This window comes from Columba livia, chromosome 21, assembly GCF_036013475.1.
Source record: "Columba livia isolate bColLiv1 breed racing homer chromosome 21, bColLiv1.pat.W.v2, whole genome shotgun sequence".
NCBI lineage: Eukaryota > Metazoa > Chordata > Aves > Columbiformes > Columbidae > Columba > Columba livia.
In genome coordinates this window covers 5,343,623-5,366,469 of record NC_088622.1, presented here as the reverse complement: position 1 = coordinate 5,366,469, position 22,847 = coordinate 5,343,623, and the positions used below count along the sequence as shown (strand labels likewise).

Sequence of the window (22,847 nt, the reverse complement as noted above, 5' to 3'; positions counted from 1 at the left end):
GGAGGGAAGAAGAGGGGAGGAGCAGGAAGGGAGGGTTCGGAGCCGGAGGACTCTGACATCTACACGATTAATAGCCCTTGTGGGAACTCCACACAGAGACCCTTATGTCTTCCAGATAAAGGCTGGGTCAGCAGTGTGTGCAAACATGCAGAGGGATAAGGAGTGTGAACAGATCGGGGGGTATAATAGAGTCCCCTGGGGAACGGGAAGGAAAGGGGGAGGGATTTGGGATTGTGCTGGGTTAAAGAAGTGAAATGGAGACCCCAGCAGTCCATCCTCCGTGTGACCAGCGCGATTGGGTTTCAGACTGAGCACAGAGTCCCTGCGAGCGGCTCTGAGAGAAGAGGGCAAGGGTACTGCAGGCTTGTGACAGGGGAACAGTCAATTAACCAGCTCCTCTGAAACAAAACAGGGTTGTGGGGTTTTTTTGTTCTGCAGTTCTCAGGATAATGAGCTTGATGTGCTTACTCAGGAGCCAAAAGTTTTTGCTGTTCTCCCCTGGCTGTCTGGGAATGGATGTTTCCCCCACACCTGGGACATTCACTAAATCATTAAGGACTTTTCCCACTAGTCTTTTTTCCCAAAGAAGTGCTAAGCCAGTTGCAGCACTGCAGCAGGTGCCTCCTCACCTCCCTCCAGCTTTCTCTTGAGAGGTGCTGGGTTTTCCCGAATCCATCATCCCTCGAGATTTGGCTATGGACACTGCAGAAAGGAAATCTAGCGAACTTTCAACTGATCCTAGTTTTGATTTAACCAAAAGACCGTGCCAGAGCGTTCAGCAGTAATAGTGTTAATCTGCTACCTGTGTAGGTTCACAGACAGATGGAGATTGGGAAAGCGGCTAATTTAGACGACTAAGTTACCAAGAGTTGGAAAGTGTAAATTCCCACATTTTTGGTTTGCATATTCTGTTTCTAATTGGTCTTGCTTGTTGTAGATGGGCATAAGATGTTAAGAAAGACATAAAAAGAAATGTTTCTGTGGCAAACAGATTAAAAAAAGGAGTTTCGGGGGAGAACAGACTTTAGGTAGCGCTTTTTTATGGTGTGAAAGAAAGTTGTTTTGTGTGAGCTGTGATATGGGCATGTTGGGGAGGAAGGGAAGAGCCCTGAAACTCCAGGGAGTGCAGAAACCAGAGGCAGGTTCTCTCTTCTCCACGGCGCTCTGACCTCACTGTGACAAGGCCGGGAGAAAGGAGGGAGGTGAAAACAGAAAGGGAAAGCTAAATAAATAACTAAAGAGAACCTTTCCCTTGTCTCAAGCTGTGATCTCCCTACTTGCTCCCAGGCAGCTTGTGCGGAGGTTCCTGCCAGGGCTCTAGTAGCAGCTGTTCTCCGAGGCGCATTCCTGATGGCTTTCTCATTCCGACATCCTGGCAGAGTCAGCTTCTTCCCACCACTTTTAAGCCTGCCGCCCCTTGTAAAATTTTCTGGATATCAGAGCAGATCTTTTCCTGGCTCTTGGGACCTACAAACATTAGTCAATCAAGTTGTTGTGGAAAAAAAAAAAGCCACACACACATATCCACACACATGCCCATCCAGCAGGGAACCTTCTACACCCTTATAGCCCTACTCCTGTCTCAGAGTTTTTAAGGCCAAGAGATGTGCTTTGGATTAAAGATGGCTGTAATAACAGCAGGGCCAGCTGAGATCAGGGTTTCTGGGTGTTACAGGCCATGCCAACATCTACTTGTCCCCAAAAGCTTATTGTATTCACATGTAAAATGGGAGGCGGATGTATGAAAATTATGTTGTGACCCATAGTCACAAAAGAGACTGGAGAGCAGCTCCTTAGTGTCTGGTCGTCGATTCAGCCGTTGTCTGGATCTCGGTGCATCCATGGCTGGTCAATCCCTGGATCACACCCGAGTCTCTGAATCACAGCTTGGGTGTTGCTGTCAGGCTTGCTTTATTGTGTATACACAACATCCCATTTTGCTAATCACTGGACTTCTCCATCTCTTTGCTGCTTCTCCTCACCTCCCTTTACCTTTGAACTTAGCCAGGTCTCATTTGTTCTCTCTGCTACCTGAGCATTCACGTACCGTAATCTCTTCCATGTGAAAAGCTGATAGCTCTGTTAAATTTTATTGGCAGGCCTCAGTCTGGCTGGTCACGCAGCTGCCCGGCTAAGTGGAAGTTTGACACGTTGACAGCTAATAAAATTCACAAGCTGAACAACAAGGGGGAGGGGGTGGTGGGGAGCAGCTCCAAGCTCCGGTTTCTCATCTGCTAGGAAGATCACAGGAGGGTGAGCAAGATTTTTGCAAGGTCACTGCAGTGTCTGTGTGGTTGAGACGCGGGATTCCGGCCTTCCGACTTCCAACACATCCAAAGGTCCGAGCCATTCAAAGGTTAATCCCAAATTGAGCATAGCCAGGGAGAAAACTGCCATGGATTTCCGCAAGGATCAGGATTTCGGTGCCAATTCTACCCAGCGAGGCCACTGATGGAAATTCCCACTGACTTGTTTGTGTGCGAGACGATGTCTTGACTCATGTGTCCACACTAATTGTCCAGGACTGAACAAATTCTTGCCCATCTGCGAGCTCCGATTTCCACCCTTCCAGAAAACAAGCTTTGGAAGGCCAAGTGTTCATGGATTTAAAAATTAAGTCTAACAGCTAAGCAATTCGCTTAGCTCATTAATGGAAACTTTGATTTAGATCTTAAATGTATTTTGGGTTTTTACACCAGTTTTTGCAATTATCTAACTGATGATGTCAAAGTTTTTATATGGAAAAAAAAAAAGACAAATGGGATTCTGTGATAATTTTGAAACTTTTCTCCCTGGCATTTCTAGAGAAGGGACGTGTTTCAGAGCAACCCTTTTCTCACAAACAGTTTAGCTTTGTCAGGACGGTGGTTTTGAATAGGAAAATAGTTTTGTCAGGAAATCTTGTCCAGGTGTAGAAATGACTTGTCAAAGCAATGCTAATGTCAAAAGAGACACCAGGTACATCCGTCAGGGGAGCTGAAACTAATCCTTCTCCTAGTTGATTCCATTTGTACATCTGTTTGCCCAAATATATTGCATTTTTAAGGCTATTTACCAACAAACCTGAATGCTTACTTCTGTTTTTTACTTGAAAAATACCAACAGAAAGCAATCTAAGGTAAAACAAAGCAGTGCGTGTGCCCACATTGCCCTCAGGTCAGCACCACAATCCCAAGTCGCTTAGAAATTTGAGCGCTGAGAATGTTCTTCATGAATAAACTTTGTGTAGGTTCCCATGTGAGCGACCCATCTCCATTAATCCTGCTGCTGTAATGACTCAGATGTGTCAGGCTCCAAAGTATTCTCTCAAAAGGCTTTCCAAGAAATCTACCAAAATTGTTCCCAAAAAATAGATGGCAGCTTTTGCTTCTCAGCGTCTCCTGCGGATGGTTCAGATGGTCATTCCACAGCCAGCTGGGTGCGAGCACGTGTGCCGCGAGCAAGGACGGTAATCTGAGTTCCTATGGTTTGGGCAGTGTGTGCTTTCTGGAAATAAATAAGAAGCGTGAAAGGGTGGGTGCGTTGTGATGCTGATGTCTGTTATTAATCCCCAGGAAATTCCATGCACTGAGAAACCGTTATTTCAATAACAAAATTAAACTAGACAGCAGGAGTCGCAACCCAGTGCTTTATTGATCATTTTTATGATGGATACTGTTGTGATTTCTGCCTGGGAGAAAATGGATGTTTCATTTAATAAAAAGGCTCAGAGCAATTCTGCCTCTGAAATCTCAGTGCATTTCTAGGCTACTCACATAATATGTATTTTATGACACAGTTTCAAACTGTAGTAAACAAACAGCCATATTCTAGATCATGCTGCAGCAGCTCAGACCTGCCAAATGGAGCACCAGAAAAGAAATTCCATTCAATTTTGCTTGAAATATTTCACAAAGCAATTCTGTTCTCAGTGCGAGGAAGCTGAAAACCACTATTTACCAGCAGTGTGCTGCAGTCCAATTTCTAGAAAAGACCTGACTTTTTCAGGAACTTCTCAAACCCTGTGGGTAGTGGGGACCCCAGTGCTCTGTCACCAGCTGTCGCTGTTCCTGGAGATGGCGCTTTTTGAAACTGAAGGTATTATGGGAAGGGTGGTAAGCAGGGCTCCCCCAGCTCCCAGCATTAACGTGAGACATGCAAAGCTGCTGGAGCCTAAAGCTGTTTGCCTGGTGTTTTGCTTCCCAGACTCTTTGAGATGTGTCCAAACTGGCTTTTCTGAGGCAATCCCCCCTCCCTTAAAGGTCAGCTGAGAATGTTTTCTTTCTTCCTGAGGCTCCGGCTAGTTTACATTTCTCGTGAAGAGGGCTGCGATGAGGTTATGACACAACAGCTGCCCTGTGTTTTTGGCAGCGGCCGGGGCTGCGCGAAGGAGCCGGCAGTTGGGGCTCTGCTTGGCAGCGGCTCCTTTGGCACGCTGGTTTTCCGTGGCACGGGGCCAGCCGTGCTCTCGCACGCCGGGGCGGCCAGATCCACCATCCACAGCCAGAACAACCCCTGGCATCGTGAGAACCGCGGCCGTACCGCCGCTGCGTGTGCCCGGGCACGTCCGGAGAGCAGCGGTGCCGAAACGGAGAAATAAACTTAATGGCAGAGTCAATAATACCATTAAGCGGCGTTCTTTATTTTATCAAGCGCTGGGGAACACTGGGGATCATCCTCCATCAGTGCTCCCGAGACTGGATGCTCTTGTGTTGCTTATATTCACATAATTATTACATATGCATTACAATTTTTGAAAATTTTGATGTACAGTACATGTATACTAAGAAATAATTGATGTTAGTTATAATTGTTTAGTTTCTTACTTACAATGCATCTATTAGTCAAATCTGCTTCTAAACAGTGTATTACTTAATCTTCTGTCTCCTCTTGTCGTGCAGAAGGATCTAAAACTTGAAAAATGTCCCCTCGTTTTGCAGGTGGTCAGAAAACATTTATCATGTCCATTGGTTAACGATGGGTACGTCTTTCATAACTTAATCACGGTATACATGAATTTAGCAGCTTGTCTTCAATGCGATGCCAAGCGGCATCCAGCTCCCCGGAGAGGTCAGGGTGAGGGTAGCGTGCTGTTCCAGCCGGCTTTAAGGGACCGATTTGGTTCTGCAAGGTAAAGCCAGGCTTAAATGCAGCTGAGGTGGGTCCAGATGCTTCCCCCTTGTGTCTTGTGGAGATGTCGCTGCAGGATATTGCTGGTGAGAGCGTGAGGTCGGCTGCAGTCTTGTAACGTTACTTTTTGTTTTAGTGAATCAATGCTTGACTTCTCATGGTATTGCTACTGTTCTTTCATATCTCTCCAGCCTGAGTTAGAAACAGAAATGCAGTTGGATTCAAGAGGGGCCCGTTGCATACTTAGCCCAGCTAATATGCTCCATAATAAGTCCTCAGTCCACCTACTTATTGCATGAAAAATAAACTGTAAATTATCAGGTATGCAAACTGCAGGGGCAAGTCTCTTTTCACCTGAGCTTTGGAAAAGCCAGAGTTGATCTCTTAAAATTGCAAGCATTGTATCTAAGGGTTTGCTTGGAAAAGCATCAGCACTTTTAATAGTCATAGTACAATTGCAGTAACCAGCCCTCTTGGAAATAGAAATGTCCCACTGGCAGAGGACATAGTGCCAGCTCTGTAAGCCTGAGGGCATTGTGCTGCAGAGTCAGCGCTATTTCGTTAAGTATATGATACTTTACTGATGATGAAAATGATAAGCCGAATCCTGTAGTCCTTCTGGTAAGGCATTGGTTGAAAACAACAGGAATGAGCATAAACGTCAGGATTTGCAGCGTAATTTGACAAAACCAGCTTGTTTTGTATGTGCGGGGCGGGACGTCTGTATGAAACAAATGGAGCAATTTATGACAGAGAGCGCTCCTTTAAACTTGCTGGCGTCTGCAGATGGAATCCATTCTGTTCAGTAAATCAGGAGTTTTAGGTAAAATTTGTGTTGAGATGCAAAACCTGGAACTGACCTTTTCCTTGTCCTGTTCTCCTTTTCTCGGTCTGCTTTGGACCGAGGACATCAGAACTGCCGGCCTCACGGGCACAAGCTGGAAAAGGGATCCCCTAAACAATGTGGTAATGATTTGATTTCCTTACAAAGGAGTGAGGGCCCAGAGGCCAAAGCAATGACCGAGCTCGCGGTTCCCTGGCTGAAGCGGTTGTGTCTGACACCGCGCGCTCAGCTGCTCTAAATGGAACTCAGTGAAGTTGCACTGATTTATAGCAGCGGAGTGTCTGTCCCATTGTATTAAAAACAAATAGGGCCTCCCAGAGGTTTTATGAGAAGAACCTTTATCACAAAATTTCCAGTCCGACGAGGCCGTGGACCAAAATATTTCTCATACACTTTGCTCGATGCTGAATCTCCAGCGGAGCCACCACCCAGTGAGCAGGTGCGTTGTTGCTTTGAGTCGCCAGCACGTGTGACTCGTCTGTTCTCAGTCTTTCTGTTTACTGGGACACCAATTAAATAGATTCAGTTTGGTCAGCAATGCAAAATGTTTATCATAATCAGGAGGAGGGTTTGTCAGGGTGTTTGAGTCTTTGAGTGCTTAAGCTATTTTTAAAAGCTCATTGCTTTTTATTTTGCAAAGAAAATCTTGATAGTGGGAATCAACGTGCTGCTGGTTTGCTGTTAAAGCCCAGCCTATCTTCACCCAAACAACAGCAGCAGGTGATCTACTCCCCCACATCTCATTCACCTCCATGATGTATGAACATCAAAGCCTGTTTCAAAGTGTTTAAATGCAACTCTAACACCGTTAAGACTTGGCTGTCTGAGAAGCAAGTGTTCAAGTGGAGAGAAAGCACTTCATAAAATCCACTGCCTTGCAGCTGCTTTCTGACAGCAGTGAGCTCATCCCCAAGTCTCTCAGCTTCCGTGAGCCCCAGTCATCCTCAGACACCGGATTTATAAAAAGATCAACAGATAAGTAACCCAGAGGTTTTATATTTTAGTTTAACGGAATTTCCTCTGGCAACTGAAATAGTCACTGAAAGGCACAGTTTGTAGAGCTGGAAAGCACCACATTTGCAAACGACCTTTCAGTATCCAATAGCTACTTCATTCAATGATAATTGTTTTTAAATTGTGTAAGTATTATTAGCTTTTATGACAGTAAGTGGTAAAGCTGCGTCACTGGGCGGGGTTGGATTTGGAGCTGTGGAACCACAAGTCTAAACCTGGGCTTAGGATGTCCTAGTGTGCAGGTGGGCAGATTTATCCCATTTCTGCTGCCTCCTGCTTCCCTGTCTGAATACAAACCCATTAGCGGTCATGAGATGTTCGTACTGTGATGATCATTTAAAGGTAGAGATGACCTTTTGGTTGAGGAAGCGTTTGTGACATGATTGATTCAAAGATTACTTTACTCTTGCGATATTTTTTCTAATCAAATATTTCACAGATAACAATGTTTTTTTTTTGTTTGGTGTTGTGTGGTTTATTTTTTGTTGTTTTTCTGGGGTTTTTTAAGTGGTCTGCAAAAAAATCCCCATACCTCAAACTGTTTGAAATTCTTCAACACATTGTTATAAATAGCTGGCACCTTCAGGAATGTGGATATGCCGGGAGAAATATAGGCTGAATTCATTGGATAATCTCATTTGTGAAGAGTCATTTGTTCTGCTCCACTAACCTTGTTTAATATTTATCTTAACCATATCACCCACAAGTGACAGAGGCTCTGCGTTTTAGGCACTGAAGTGTCACTAGATCCAGCCATGTCCCCCCACGTGCCGCTAAAAATCCGTGTGCCTGAAATCCGTGCTTTTTATTTTGCGTAAAGAATTCCCTCAATAGCCACAGTGATGCTTGTACGTCTCCGATGTCTGTTTTTAACCCTCAGAACCTGGCAGAGAGAGCTCGATCGTTCACTAAACTGTTGTAGGGACTTACAGGATCCCAAGCTGCTGTAACATCTCCATCTGGGAGGGCAGAAGAAGGTGTTTGGATGGAGCAATAACTGTTCCTTGTCTCTCATTGCTGCTGCTGCTAGAGTTCCCTTCTCAAGACGTTCTGCATCACTGCAGGGATCTGCCCTGGTTTAAAGGAGAGCCTGGAGAGGACCTGATCTGGTAGAGTCGCCTTTATGCGACCTGGGGAGGGACCTCATCTGACTTCAGTGGAATTTTTCTGGTGTGCTTGGGCCATAAATGCCCGTATGATTCCATTCCACCTGGTTTCTGCAGCCTCTCAGGCCTGCGAAAGCAAACACATGTTGCATCTCTTCCGTTCTGCTTGAAAGCAAAAGCACCACTTGGCTTTTCCATCCCTGTTTCCATTTATGAGCTCTTTTATCCCATCTATCTTTCCCAACATCAAGTCCTGATTAGGCTGAGCAGGAACACACCAGGCTTTCTTTCCCACAGGAGGCTCTTTTTGACCTTCCTTTCCTCTCCTTGTCTGACAAATTGTGGGAGCTGACCCATATCTCGGCGGCTGCGGGGATAATTCAGTCCAGCCCCATCCTGGCAGGCAGCTGTCTCTGCCGGTGGAGAACAAGTGCCTGGGACATCTCAGGCCGGCCGTTGGCAGGGTTGGGTGCAGGCGTTGGGGTTAAATAAGAACCACTGCTAACCTTTGCCCCAAACCCAGCCCGAGCAGGAGGACGGGCTCTTCTGAACTCAGCTGGTTCTGCGAGGCAGACGGTGATGAATTGGAGGGCTTTCTTCGTCTCCGATCCGTGGAGGGGACAGTGAAGGTAACGGATCGAGTGTTACTCTGTGGTGAACATCTCGCATTCAGCATCCCTCTAGCAGTATGTTCACTTACAGAGCAAGGTGCACATGGCACAGTGAGGGGCTCTGCTCTTCCCCGGACCCTGGGTATGCCTAGAACATCAAGAATATCTTCTTTAAAATTATATTCCGTGTGGGCATTCCTGTACCTATCTACTTCCCCTCAGCTAAGCTGTGCAGTTTCTGTAACGCATCTCCTGTCTACATGATACATTCTTTGGAAGAAAATTCACAGGGACAAAAGCCCCAAATGTCTTCAGCATGTATGAATTTTAGTCTTCAGTGACCTATGTTATATACCCATACCCTTGGAAAGCAACACATTTACTCTGTGTAGAATCTCTTTGCTGTGCACAGACAAATCACAAAGTACTCGTCTTTTTAATAACAACCAGCTTTCTGACATGCTCTTGGGTTCTTCGCACAGCCCTTTTCCCAAGCGCCCTCTTGGTTTTTCCCAGCAGAAAGCCCCAGTTGTCCAGTCCAGCCTGTAGAGCGACATCTCCACAGGCAGACCAGCAGCTTCAAAACTTCCTCCTCTTCCTCATCTTCTTCCCACCAGGCTGGTTTTAGCAGCCGTAGCCTTCACCCCGAGCTTAACATGGTGTAACAGGATCCTCTGGCAGGGGGAATCTTTAGTGGCTGATAAAACCTTAACTGTTGTGAAATGAAAGCAGGTTCCCTTTGAAGTGCGCCTCGCATTACAGTTAGATGCTCTAGCCTCTATATTTTAACTACCAATAAAATGATTTATAAGCATAAAGGCCTGAGCCACCTTTAAGGCGGGGGAAGGGAAAGAATTGCTAACGTCATTAGCTGGAATGTATCTTCTTTTTTTCTGTGGGTTATAAATAAGGGGCAGAATCAACCTGTTTGGGCCATGAAATGTCCCTTCCTCTGCACGGGAAGATAAATCCTATCAGTTTCTTTGTGGCAGCTTCCAGTGTATTTGTGGCTGGGTTCTCCAGCCAGGCTCCGTTAGGAAGCACTCCATTTAAGCATGTAGTTGTGAATTTGATGCATGTGTATTTACTATTCTTATCATTTATTGCTTGTTTTGCTGTGATGCTTCAGCCAGGACAGAGATCTCGCTGTGCTGCGTATGGTGCTTGCTGGCAGTTAAGGGGAGCTTCTGTTTCAGATGGCTGATTATTGAAATAAACTACAATACAAGAAAATGTGGGGTTTATCCTCAATTTAGAGGTGGCGATCTGATGCGTGGGTTGTATAAGGGCCAAAATTTGTTGAAGGCAGTGATGTTTCCCCTGACTTCAAATCAGCAAAGCAATAGCTTTCCTGTAGTCACAGGAGGAGCCTGTAGCATAATGAAGAACTGTATTTCTCTCCTGATAGTCATGACAATTAGCTTTCCTGTCTTCCAAACCCCTGCACATTCTAGACCAAAGCAGGTAAGACACCCCAGGAATGGCCCCTGCACAGGCCTTTTTGGTCAACTTTACCTAGCTGTAAAAGGATTCAGAGCATCCTTCTATCTCCCTTAACAAATAAAGGAAGGGATATTGTTGGACAAACATGTTCTGCACTCGACCGTCTCGCTCCACGTGTTTCTTCGGAACTTCTCATCCCAAGTGGATTTGCCAGCATCTGGCTCCTAGTTATAAAAAAGGAGCTTTCCCACCCTTTGTAACGTCAGGAAAGCGTCAGAAATCACTGGTGTGGCTTTTACGTCCTGGGAGTTCAATTTCTCTTTCCCTCTTGACTCTGGATTCATAGCTGCTCGGTTATACCCTTCAGGTATAGGAATTTTATATGTTATTCCCTGCATTGAGATCTTAGTTTTTTGGAAGCTCTTCCAGCCTGGGACTAGGCCTTTTTCTCTGAAGAGCAAAGGTTTTTTTACCTCCTTATGTTCACCTCACAGAAATATTGAGACAGTTTTTATGTCCTTAACTATGAAAGTGGAAACAAATGTATTTTATTCTAAGTGACATGAGAGGAGCCAAGTTCTGTATCCCTAATGAGCATGAATTCCACATACATGTATGTGTGAGAAAAGGATGGGACCATCCTCTTTGCATGACCAGGGCAAACAAAAGGTTACTAATTTGTGTTGCTCACTGCTCCTAGAAACTGTGCCACGAATTGGACTGTGTAAAAGCATTGTAAAGTGTTACAGACCTTTAAGGTTCATTCATTTCTCTCTCCTTAACTCTGTCCTAGATTTTGCTAGCGACTTTTGGTGCCAAAAATGGACCCAGAGCTTCTGACCTGCATGGCCTTTGTTGGGCAATGCAGATCGGATGTGAGCTGACCTATTTCTGTCACGCTTTTGGAAGGTGCTGAGAGGTTATGCTGCTTCAGCCACTAGTGCAGTGCCGTAGGAACAGGTCTGTAAAAAGAGGCGTCTGGTGCCAAGGACCTGACATCAGCCCTGGATACATTTCAAGGGGTTTAACTTAGACCGTCTCTTCCAAAGAAAACCAGGGCTTTTTTTGTTTTCACTCTACGTGGATGTAAATAACAGCAGGACCGCCCAGGACTAGGTCTTTCCTAACCATCACCAGCAGGTCACACGCAAATATCATTAGCAGGTTTGAATCTGTTTCCACAGCACGCTGGATGAGTAACACAGAGAAAGAGCGAGAAAAGACTGTGATCCAGAGAACCTCACAGAAATTGGTGTGTGTTACTCAGTGTGTGCTTGTTTTTGCAGCAAGAACCGCTGTAGCATGTGGACTGAGAGGCAGTGCTCAATTAAACAGCTCGCGGTGAAAACATGTTGCCTTGTCATGCCGGGTGACCCATAGGTGCCAATCAGACAAAGGCAAACCAGCAAGTGACCATTTGCAGCGTGACTCAATCCGAAGGGCAGAGAAAAATACCCGCTTTGAGATTTGGATCGTGGCTGAAGTACCAGGTGCGGTCAGACTAAGGTTCTGCTGTATCTAGGGAAGAAATTTTAGTTTCAGTTCACAAGCTGTGGGGACAGTTTAGGCTGCAGTGCCTCAAACCCTTGTAACCCCAGCTTCTGATCTGACGTTGAGCAGCTTCGAAGCCTGATGGAAGATTTTTTTTCGCCCCAAATGCTTTACACTCTTGATTTTTGCTTCATTTTTTCTTGTTGCTGTGAAATTTAATCGTGTTTTCTAGCCCTTTAGGCCTCACAAGAGTCCAGCAGCTGCATTCTCATCTGGCTTGAAAGCTTATCCGCATACTTCTGAACCCCAAACAGGGGTCGGGCCTGAGAGCCTCTCTGATTAAATGAAGTAAACCAAGCCCAAGAGACAGCTTGAGAAGCCTTTTCCACTATGCAGAAAGGAGATTGCCCATGATAAAACACATCAGGGCAGACAAATGCATTTAGAAAAATTTCCCTTTGCGTCTTACAGGTAAACTAGCACTGCAGGAAACGTGAGCCCAGCTTTGCACGTGCATTAGTACTGGGTTTATTTTAATGCACAGAGATTTAAATTGGCTGCAGTACAATTCTAGTGCATACTGCAGTGCCTCTTGCAAGGAGGGCATGTCTTAGCATACAGACAACAGTGATTTGCTGCAGTCCAGAGAAGCTGAGAAAACCCTGTATTCCCTCCGGTCTGGTTCTATCTATTTAGCTTGTCTAACATAGAAACCATGATGCTAATCTCTCTATTTATCCCTCCTAACAGTGCAGCCGTGTTGCTATTATGGTACTTAATCCTTCAGCATAATTCACATAGTTGTCAGATAACAAGGCAGAATGGCCAGGTGGTAGCAATGCATTTATTTGGAATGGACTCTCTTGGAATACACAAGTTAAATTATTCCTCTTCGTCTCGCCCTACTGCTGATACACCCTCCCATGTTCTTAATAGCATCTTTAACAATTTTAAATGAATATATCTTCACCCAAGAGCCAGGGCAGTACTAGTGTTGTCATTGGGAGAAGGGAAACTGAGGAACAGAGACAAATACAAAGGCAGCGACTCGAAGCAGCTTTTGGCCAGTGCTGTAGCTCAGGATGCGTTTCCACCAGCAGTGCAGGTGAGGTGGGACAGCAGCTCCGAGTCACATGTGGATTTTTCCTCTCCCCATCAGGTGTGGTTCAGCAACCGAAGGGCGAGATGGCGCAAACAGGCGGGGGCGAACCAGCTTGCGGCTTTCAACCACCTGCTGCCCGGGGGCTTCCCGCCCACAGGGATGCCGACTCTGCCCCCGTACCAGCTGCCGGACTCCACCTACCCAACCACCACCATCTCCCAAGGTGAGTGCCCCTGCGCCTGCACTGCTCCTCCTCTCCTGCCCTACGTCACCCCATCGTCCCTTCCCTTTCTGATTCGTGACATCCCACAAGGCCCTTGTAATACATAGGTGGTTTTCCTTTACTTGGGAAGACCGGGTTTTTCCTCAAGTCAATGGAAACTCCACAGTTTTCTCCTCTGTCTCATGGTCCTTTCATGACTATAGTTCTGCTCAGCTTTTAAATGATGAGCACATCGCTATAAAGTGAGTATCATATTAGGCGATCCCTCGTTCTGGATAAAACTCCATACTGGGGTTCAGTAGGAGGAGTATTGCTAATCTTAGTTAGTCTTGGTCTTCACAAAGGAATTTATAGCTTCTGTCTGGGGAAAAATTAAGAGACAATTCAGAGATTTCGTCCCAAGTTTGCATATTTTGTACTGTCACGTGATATGCTCATGTTCCTATGGGGCACAGAGATAGTGGGACCCAGAAGCTGAGATTGGAATAGCCAAACCATCAATAAATGCTCTGCAGAGCCCCAGCTCTAACACCCGCCAACGTTCCCCCCTGCCCGTTCTCTCCGCAGACGGCGGAAGCACCGTGCACAGGCCCCAGCCCCTGCCGCCGTCCACCATGCACCAGGGAGGGCTCGCTGCCGCCGCCGCCGCCGACACCGGCTCTGCCTACGGGGCCCGGCACAGCTTCTCCAGCTACTCAGACAGCTTCATGAACGCCGCAGCTCCTGCCAACCACATGAATCCTGTTAGCAATGGCCTCTCTCCGCAGGTATGTGACCCGCTTCCATTCTCTTTCTTTGCCTGACACTATTTGTTTGGTCCAGATTCTCCGAGAGCAGGGCAAACTTCAGGCTATCACAATGTGTTATGGTAACTCCCTTGAGTTATTGTTATTGTCACCAATTCCTGGAAGCAGCCTGGTTTAAGCAATTAGTTAATTTGTTTATCGGCAGTATGTCTGTCCTGAGCTCAGCATTGTGCTGCCAGAGCGTTTGTATCCTGTTAGTTCCCATATTCAGGTTAACCCACTCTAAGTGCAAACACCAGGACTGGAACATTGGTTTTCATCTTCTCAGCCCTCCAAAAAAAAACTCCGGTGCAGATGTGGGCCTTTTGATTGTGCATTTTAGCCTAATGACAGCACGCTTGATTTTTTTAGTTACTTCTTGCAGGCTTTCTTTAGAATAGTCCATGGATTATGGGCGACTGGTCTAGAGATGAGCTGAAGCCAACTTGTCCAAGTCCAGTTGGAACATGGAGAGCCCTGCGAGTGCTGTGGATCTGAGCTTCCTCAGGACACAGGGATGTAGATCTGGGATCTAGTTTTGACAAGGTGTCGTGTAAACAATTCCACTAACGCTTTCCACGAGGTCAGAATGAGAGGTGTAGCTGAGCTTTAAAGGAGAAAAGGTACATTTCATCTCATTTAAGCTTCTCTTTGGTTTACTTGATGTGATCTGTTTTCCAAATGCACATTTACTTTTAAATGGAACAAGGCACATATTGTACACTGAAAATTAACAGCAAGGACTTGTATCCATGTGGTGCCTGCCATCCTGGAGGAGCACCAAATATGTCTTACTTTTTCTCTCAGTCCCTTGTGAAATACGGACACATACGAAGTGCACTACGGCAGTTGTTTCAGAGTGGCCAGTGTCACTATTTAAGACAGGAAGTAAAAAGAATTTGAAACTACAAGGATAAATTAGGTAGGCATCTGAAATGAAAAGGCTACAACTGTTTAGAGAGGAGTGCAATGAACGGAGACATCAGAGAGGCATATAGAATTTAAGGTCCAATAGCTTGTGATCTCTCGAGTGTGAAAACAAACATTGAGTGTCAATGGAAAGAGGGAAATTTTGCAGCTTCTCTGAAATGGTATAAAAAGCCCACTTCTAGCTTTGAATGGTCATGAGATGGAAAATGTCAAAGTGTGACTGGTGTGAGGCTGAATATTGGCTCCAACAGTGTAATTTATGGGGGAAATAGGGCAACATCTTTCTGACAAGGGATCTCTAATAGCACTGGGCTTGGGAGATGAGGATACCAGGTGGAATTCAAAGGCAGACTGCAGGTTAGGTGGTCCAGGGCATGTGATTAATTCTGATTATCACAAGTGCAATTTAGCACCGCAGGATAAGTTAAAGATGCAATCCACGTGATAAAGCTGCTAGATGTGTACAAGTCCATCATGCAATTTCCATTTCTGTAGCTTCATCGTTTAGTTACTAGTCCCACTCACTGAATCAGAGGCTCAATGATCAGACCAATGCTTTTTCTGTGCTTATCCCTATCCCAAATTACCCTGCCCCCAGGCTCGGGCTGGGGGAAGATAGTCCTGAGCCAATAAGCCCTTTGTATGGCAAAGAGAGCCTACATTATCTGGCAGTCCTGAAGAAAAGAGAGCTTTGCACCCCCAAAAAAGGGAGATTCCCATTTTTCTGATGCATTTAATCATGTGAGGGCCAAGCTATCAGCATATAAATTCTTCTATTTCTTTTGTGCATAGAAAGGCTAACCCAGGTGATTTTATGACTGCTTCATATTTACTTGTCTTGCTGTATTCCTCTCCTGTTCCTAGTGGAAGGATGCAAGAAATAACTCCTACCAGCATGAATGAGACCTCCTAGAAGTGTCCTTTACATAGCAGGGTGGGTAAAAGTTTTGTGAGGTCTCAATATGGGATGCTCTATATAGCCTATTTGCACGTAATTCAGCTATTCCATGGCATTACAGGTAAAACTCATTGCACCTCAGCCCTCTTGTTCAGATATCTGCGGTATCTGGTTGCACTCTGCAGGGGTGAATACCAACTACAGCGAAGGAGAGAGTCCAGGAGATGGAAAAAAAAATACTGAGAACTTAAAATGATGGCAGTTTATCTGAGCTGCAAACAGACAGTTCTCTGGTTTCGTCCCTTAGCAAGCAGCAGGAGGGAAACTTCTTTGCAGTTTAGACAAGGAGGTGGGGGCCAGCCTGGCTGAGAGCTCCAGCATTTGCTGCCGCTCGGCACCGCTATCCAGTTACCCCGGGATTGGGTGTCCCGGCCACAATCCACCAGACGGGCTCGGTGCTGGCAGCTGAAATTCTAGAGGAGAAGCATGGCATTTCCATTCTCACAACAGAGAAAAGGGGATTACGTTTGGCCTCCGCGGGCTCAGTCCCCACGCATGCACGCACTTTAGTCCTCCCCCTCCTGACGGAAAGAGCAGACACTGCTGAAGTTTTCCCCAACCTTCACGTGGGAAATGGCCACGTTTCTCGCTTGTTTTCCAGCCTGTGGCACACAAAGTCTTGTGCCCATCCCTGAAACATTTCCCATATGTTTTCCTCGGTATAGAGGCCATTGGGCCTCTGTTTGAGACCTGAGACCGCTGAGGAGTGAGAGCTCAACTGGGAAATATTATCTTCAGCTACTTCATCCCATTATAATGTTTTTTTGTGACACTTTATCCAAGGACACCAACTTGGTCATGCGAAGGATGGTTCTATGTAATTAAACCACTACGTAGTATGATCTCTCATGCCGTACTCCATCCTAGACCTCAGTGACAGACCTCAGGGCAACCCGAGCGGTGATTTGTGATGGTGTTGTGCCTTTGTAGGAGAGAGACCTTGCTCTGAGTGTCGCCTCTTGGAGAAAGAGGACTTCACAGGTTGCCCAGCTGCAGACAGATGTGTCACCTCACATCTGGCAGGATGCGCTGGGTGGTGCAGCAGTCACGGGTGATCAGGAACATGCAGCAGCGAGGTCCCTGTTGCTCCCCGGAGGTCGCGTGGGTCGGCAGCAGCTGTTCCAGATTCACCTGGGTGACTCAGTGGCCTCTGGGTTGGCATTGATTCCTATGCCTAAACTTAGTGAAGAGACAAGAGACCCGAAGCAAAGCATGAGTAAGCAGAGTTAGCAGTCACAGAGTATAATTTCTGGCCCTGGAGCTTCTGTCTCATAATTTCTTCCAAGAGTGGGTTGTAAACCAAGTGAACGCGTGGATGAGTGGGTTTTCATAAATGCATCGTAAATATTTCCAACTAATTTTCATCCCGCAGAGGAATCATCTCCCATTTAACCAGAACAAGGCCGAGCACCGAGACATCCTTCACCAGGTCCCTGCTTCACACTGCAGTGAGGACAGACTTTGTATTCACTTGTTCTCAAGTTCATCCCTGTGCTGGCTCAGTATTGCCCCTCACCGTGGCTGTGATAAGGCTTATGACAGATAGCTCAGTATAATGGTAAACTCAGTATTAAGTCCATTTGTGTCCTGCTCAGCATCTGCCAGTCCTTTAAGAAAGGTGTCTGCTGCAGGGTGGGCTGAGGTGGGAGGAAATTAAGTGAATTCATTACAAGTCAACATAAAAAGTGAGGGCCACATTTCACTGTGCCTCCACCATTTGTGAAGACTGGAGATTCCCTGCGTGCTTTTCAAACAGTAAAAAGTAGGGTCATGTTGTATTCTGGGCTGCTTTCATCTCTGGCACATCTCTTCTGCCTTTCAAAATGTCTTCATAGGTTTCTTAGGAGGATTTTACCCACTGCTTTGCCTCCTAAAATTCTGCTGCCCTTTTAAATCCGGGCTCGTATCTTAAATGTGTCTGACTGTTCACTGTAGCATGTTGGAGTTATTCAAAAGCAAAAGATCGTTAGTTTGTTGCAGATGGCCCCTGTCTAGCTGCAGAACATATTAGGGTATAGTTCAGAGTCAAGCACTTTCTGTACTTTCATAACATGTTCTTTCTGAGACCTTTGAATCTTGTAACAAACCCACAGGCTCACCCAGAGATTAAGACAATTCCAGAAAGACGAAGAGCCAAGAGAAACTTGTTCACCATCTCATATTTATTGCTTTAATTTTCTCAGGGCTTTTGGTGGCTTTTTTTTTTGTTCCGTGACCACATTCATTCCCAGTGTTACTGCAGTATCTGAAGGTTGGAGTCGGATTTTAAGATTTCTGGTTTATCACTGTTTCTCGATAGTGTTTCTGGAGGGACACTTGAGGCATAGGTCAGGCTTTAAACTCAAGGTCAGGCTCTAAACTCAAGGACCCTCTTAGTCCAGAGCACAGTCGTGTTTTTGCTGATGTTGTCCCAGGGCTCCAGTCTCTTCCTCCATCCCGGGTGGATCAGGGATTGTGTGAATCCTGGGGAGACCACACCTGGAATATTGTGTCCAGTTGTGGCCCCTCAGCTCCAGCAGGACAGGGAACTGCTGGAGAGAGTCCAGCGCAGCCACCAAGATGCTGAAGGGAGTGGAGCATCTCCCGTGTGAGGAAAGGCTGAGGGAGCTGGGGCTCTGGAGCTGGACAAGAGGAGACTGAGGGGGGACTCATTCATGTTTACAGATATATAAAGGGTGAGTGTCAGGAGGATGGAGCCAGGCTCTTCTCAGTGACAACCAGTGATAGGACAAGGGGTGATGGATGCAAACTGGAACACAAGAGGTTCCACTTAAGTATGAGAAGAAACTTGTTCCTGGTGAGGGTGGCAGAGCCTGGCCCAGGCTGCCCAGGGGGTTGTGGAGTCTCCTTCTCTGCAGACATTCCAACCCGCCTGGACACCTTCCTGTGTAACCTCATCTGGGTGTTCCTGCTCCATGGGGGGATTGCACTGGATGAGCTTTCCAGGGCCCTTCCAGCCCTTGACACTCTTCTGTGATTCTGTAAATCCCCACCAGGAGCACACAGATCCCAGCAGAAGTGTGAGCAGAGCTGAGTGCTTTTTTTGGGGGTGGAAAACCTGGCAACTGGGAAGGACGTGATGTTAACTGGCGAGCAGGGAGCAGGCATGGCAGGGCTGGCTCCAGCGCTCTTCCCTTCACTGACATGGATCCCTTCTGTCTGCTTCCTTTTCTCTTTTTTTTTTCCTTTTTTTTTTGTCGGAGACACTGTGCCTATAATAAGCATTCAAAATGAGTCTTGCTGGGCCAGGAGAAGGGGAGGGGAAGAAAGAGGGGGAGGAGAGGGTGAGATTTGGGGGGGGAGGGAGAAAGGGAGGAGGGGGTTTAAATAGCAAAGAATTAGAAAAAAAAAATCTGATGCAAATCACTAGTAGAGAGAAAATTATGTGCAATTACCCAAGCGATACTGGGCAGCCGTGCCCACCCCAACCAACAAGATCTCATTAACAAGCAGAAAATAAGATTGAAATGGTGTGTAAAAGAGCTGAAAAATGAATTTGAATGCTGCATTTGTCCACAATTACCCCCTCGTTCACACATATTTTATTGCAATTTTTTTATTATTCTTAATCTTTCCATCCCTCAAAGCAGATTGGGAACATCCTGGCATTACAGTTGCTGAGGGAGGAAGCATTAAGGATTCCCCGTTTCCCTGAAAGGAGACCCTTCTCTCGCTCGAATTTTAAAGGGTTGGTTTTGGACGGATAAGGATTCATTTCTCCGGCTTATCTTAGTGTAGGAACATGTTCTTCTCCTATTCTTTAACCTCAGACGCTCTTGGGTGCCACCTCACACGAGGGTTTTTCTTTAGCCTTGCCTCCTGGCTTCCTCTTCCTCTCTTTTCCGCCTCTCCTTCCCCTTTCTCCCACCTTCCTTTTCCACTCCTGTTTTATTTCCGCGTGGTCTCTGCCCTGTTCCCCCCACGCCGCCTCCTTTGCGTTCCCCTTGCAGCACCATCTCTCCAGGACCGCGATTCCCCCAAATGAAGCATCTGCCCTTCACAAAGTCCTTGCTGTCCCAATTATCCCTCGCACCCCGTTTCTTTCTTGGTGAGCGCTCTTCAGCCTCCCCACGACCTTTGTTGCAGATTGCACATGGGATTTTTGGAGAAGGAGGTGAACACGTGCTAAAATCCCTGTCCTTTTTTAGTGGGAGTGTGGAAAGGAGACATGGGAGCTCCAGGTTTCTCTCTGGGAGAAGCTAGCTCTGCTGAGACTGCGTTGGCGTTTTCTCTCGCTCGGTGTCGAATGCGGCTCCGTCTCTAAACTTTTAACCTACGTGTCCCAGGAAAGCTGGTAGTTTTTCCACTAAAGTTTCTTTTTTTTTTAATTTATTTAACCAAACAAAGCCATCTGCTCTTGTCAATTAGACGCCTCTGCTCCCAGCAATGGGAAAACAGGAGAATGGAACATTTTTCTCGTGTGAAAATGGATACGTATTTATTTGCCTTGTTCCTAATGACTGTTTCTGCGAGTGAAGGAGTAGGGTGGGAAGGGGGAAATTCATATCTGAGGGGCCAAAATGCTTTCTGTCAATCTGGAGGTTTCTTGAGTTTCCTTGATTCATTTGGATGTTCAGATCCCATTGAAAACTGATTAGAAACAGGCAGCACCTTATTACCTTAATAACTCTGGGTGCCACTGATCATGTTTATTCCTATGTGTTTTCCACTCCAGACGTTGTTCTCTGTGGGTATTACTGTGATATTAAAATATTAGAAACACTGAAGGATTTCAGAGCAAACAGTTGTTTCCTGAGCCTTGAATTCAACTTTGCCATTACCTTTGGTGGATCCAGGTGGATCCAGGACCAGCCCCTGTGGCACTGAACTCTTTGTCAACACAAGTATCAGAAGCAGACAAATTGGGGAATAAGGAGTAAATAGGAGAAGAAATACAGGGAAAGCAACCTGAGGAGAATGATGAGACCAATGTCAGCAGGAGGAAATGCAGGGAGGTATGAAAGTGTCTGATAAGCCCCCAGACGTCAGAGCGGGGAGCACTTATTTAAGAAACACAGGGCTAAGACACTTAAATCTGTACCCAAAAATCTTTAAATATCCCTTCCCACCCAGACCCCACTACCCATTTATGGGGTGGTGGCAGCAAAGCTGATTCTGGGTGGGTGGAAGAGGTGATGTGGGGGCTGTAATTCCTGCTGAAACCCCTCTGGGTCCTGTCTCTTTTCCACACCGGGGAGGGTAAGAGGGGCTTGGCTGGGAGACACAGACTCGGAGAATTCAAATGTAGGATTTGCCCTGCTTTATGATTAATAAGGGAACTTGAGACAAGGCAGGCAGCACAGATAGAGAAAAATGAGAGATTAGCAATTAATACAGCATCCAGCCTGGCGACGGGCATTTCGGAGCGACCTCTGGCACTCGGAAGCGAGTGTGGCTGGAAGAGCTGCAATAACCAAGGGACCAGGGAGCTGGTGCTGAGCCGCCAGAGGAACCAAGGGAAAGCAGCCCTGGAATGAGGGACGCAGGACAGAGGGGAAGCTTAAAAGGGAGGAAAGGCAGTAAAAGGAATAATCAGGATTCAGAGGCAGGGGCATGCGTGCGTGCTCTTGCACGCCTGCGTGCACAAGGGCATCGATGTCCTGCGTGCACATTCTGTGCGTACACGCCGCTGTGTGTGCTCATGCGTCGTGTGTGCCTGTTAAAATCTAGCAACGGTGTAACAGCTGTGCTCCAGCTGTGCCCTGGCTGTGAAAAGCCATCTATGATAGGAAAAATGTACGGCAGTGTACTTTGCAGTGGATCAGGCGCTGACCTCAACCTGCCCCTCTCTTTTTTTTTCCACAAAGAGGGGTTGTGGAAAGCGTAACGACACCAGTGGGCGCGCAGAAGGGCAGAGATGCGCTGGGAGAGGAGGTGGGACGGTGTATTGCAGGTACGGGCAGGTCAGCGCTCTTCTTGTGAACATCAACCCTGCCCCAGCTCAGGAAACGCTCCGCTGAAGACAGACGCAGGATTGTGCGTTGCTCACATGGTTCCATGTTAGGGTGATATGCCATGACCTCCGGCTTTCCCAGAGCTGATGGATGCATTTTGAAACGGGTTGTTACTCAGTACGGTTTATTTTCAGTTCGCTTCACCATCGACATGTGCTAACGATGCAGGAAACCTGCGTTCGCTCCCGTCTCAAAGCCAGCCAGCTGCTGGGATCGCTGATGGGTGGGTTGCAGCGTCTTAGAGCAAAGGTTGCGAGCAGAACGTTGGAGGCTGAGAGGACAGGGAAGACTGTAGGGGTTGTGTCCGTCTCTGGAGCATCCTGGAGGGCTGCTCAGAAGAGCTACAGGGCCCTGTGAAGCATCATGAGGGGTTTATGGGGGAGATGTACCCTGAAGGGATGCTGTGCTGGTCTTTTGTGTGAGATGAAGGGCATTTCGGTATTGTGGCAGCTTGCAGTGCGTTTGTCTCGACGCACTGTGTGCGGAGGGAGGAGGAGCAGTAGACGGCTGTGCAATACGTGATTTAGCAGCTTGGGGTGACAGAGCTTCTGTGGTGTGCAGGGAGGTGCAAAGGAGAGGAGATACAGCTGTATGTGGAACAGATAAACATCGGGGCGTGTGGGGTGCGTGCCACGCGGGGGTTTGCACCTCGCACAGCGACGGACACGGGCGAAAATGGCTTGGGTGCAGCAGGGCCTCCCGCTGCAAGACGCTGCTGCTTGCCTCCACCAGACAGGCGTGCACGAGATCAATTTGCAGCGGGGACTGAAGATGAGAAATCCCGGCAGGGTCTGGGGTGCGTGAGCAGTAAATTGATCAAAGGTGCGGAGGGTCTTAGCTCGCCGCAGTAAGCTGGAGTCAGCCCTTAAGCCTCTATCCAGTTTGGAGATGAGGGGGATCTTATTTCAGGGAATAAGTACCTGAAAGGGAATCGTGAGTCACATCGGGGAAAGGGTGGGGAGCCGCTTGCCAAGCAGATATAGGAAAATCACAGCGACTGATCTGAGAGATGGAAGGGGCAACGCTGACACCCGGGGGGTTGTTTTGGGGTAGGAATTCACCCACAAGGCCAGCGCAGAGCTGATGGGGAACGGGGAAGAGAGAAAGCAAAAGCTGCTGTTGTCTGTTTCTCCCCTGAGATCGGAAGCGGCAGAGCGAGCTCCTCACAGCCTCCTCTCTCTGTCTCTCCCAGCTTTTCTTCTCCCTCTCCCTTCCCTTCTTCCTCCCTCTCCTCTCTCCTTCCATTTGATGTGGAGGAGAGCTGTCTGCCACTCGCG

General features: G+C 47.0%; 1 protein-coding gene across 8 annotated transcripts in view; it reads left to right on the top strand.

The window, feature by feature from the left end:
* PAX7 (paired box 7) overlaps positions 1–22,847 on the top strand; it is a 96,660-nt gene that overhangs the window by 47,746 nt on the left and 26,067 nt on the right. For all 8 annotated transcript variants that reach the window (XM_065038101.1, XM_065038098.1, XM_065038099.1 and 5 more), the window contains 2 exons: positions 12,778–12,943; positions 13,511–13,710. In XM_065038101.1, coding sequence (XP_064894173.1) covers positions 12,778–12,943; positions 13,511–13,710 — 366 coding nt within the window. The remainder of the gene's footprint in view (positions 1–12,777; positions 12,944–13,510; positions 13,711–22,847) is intronic.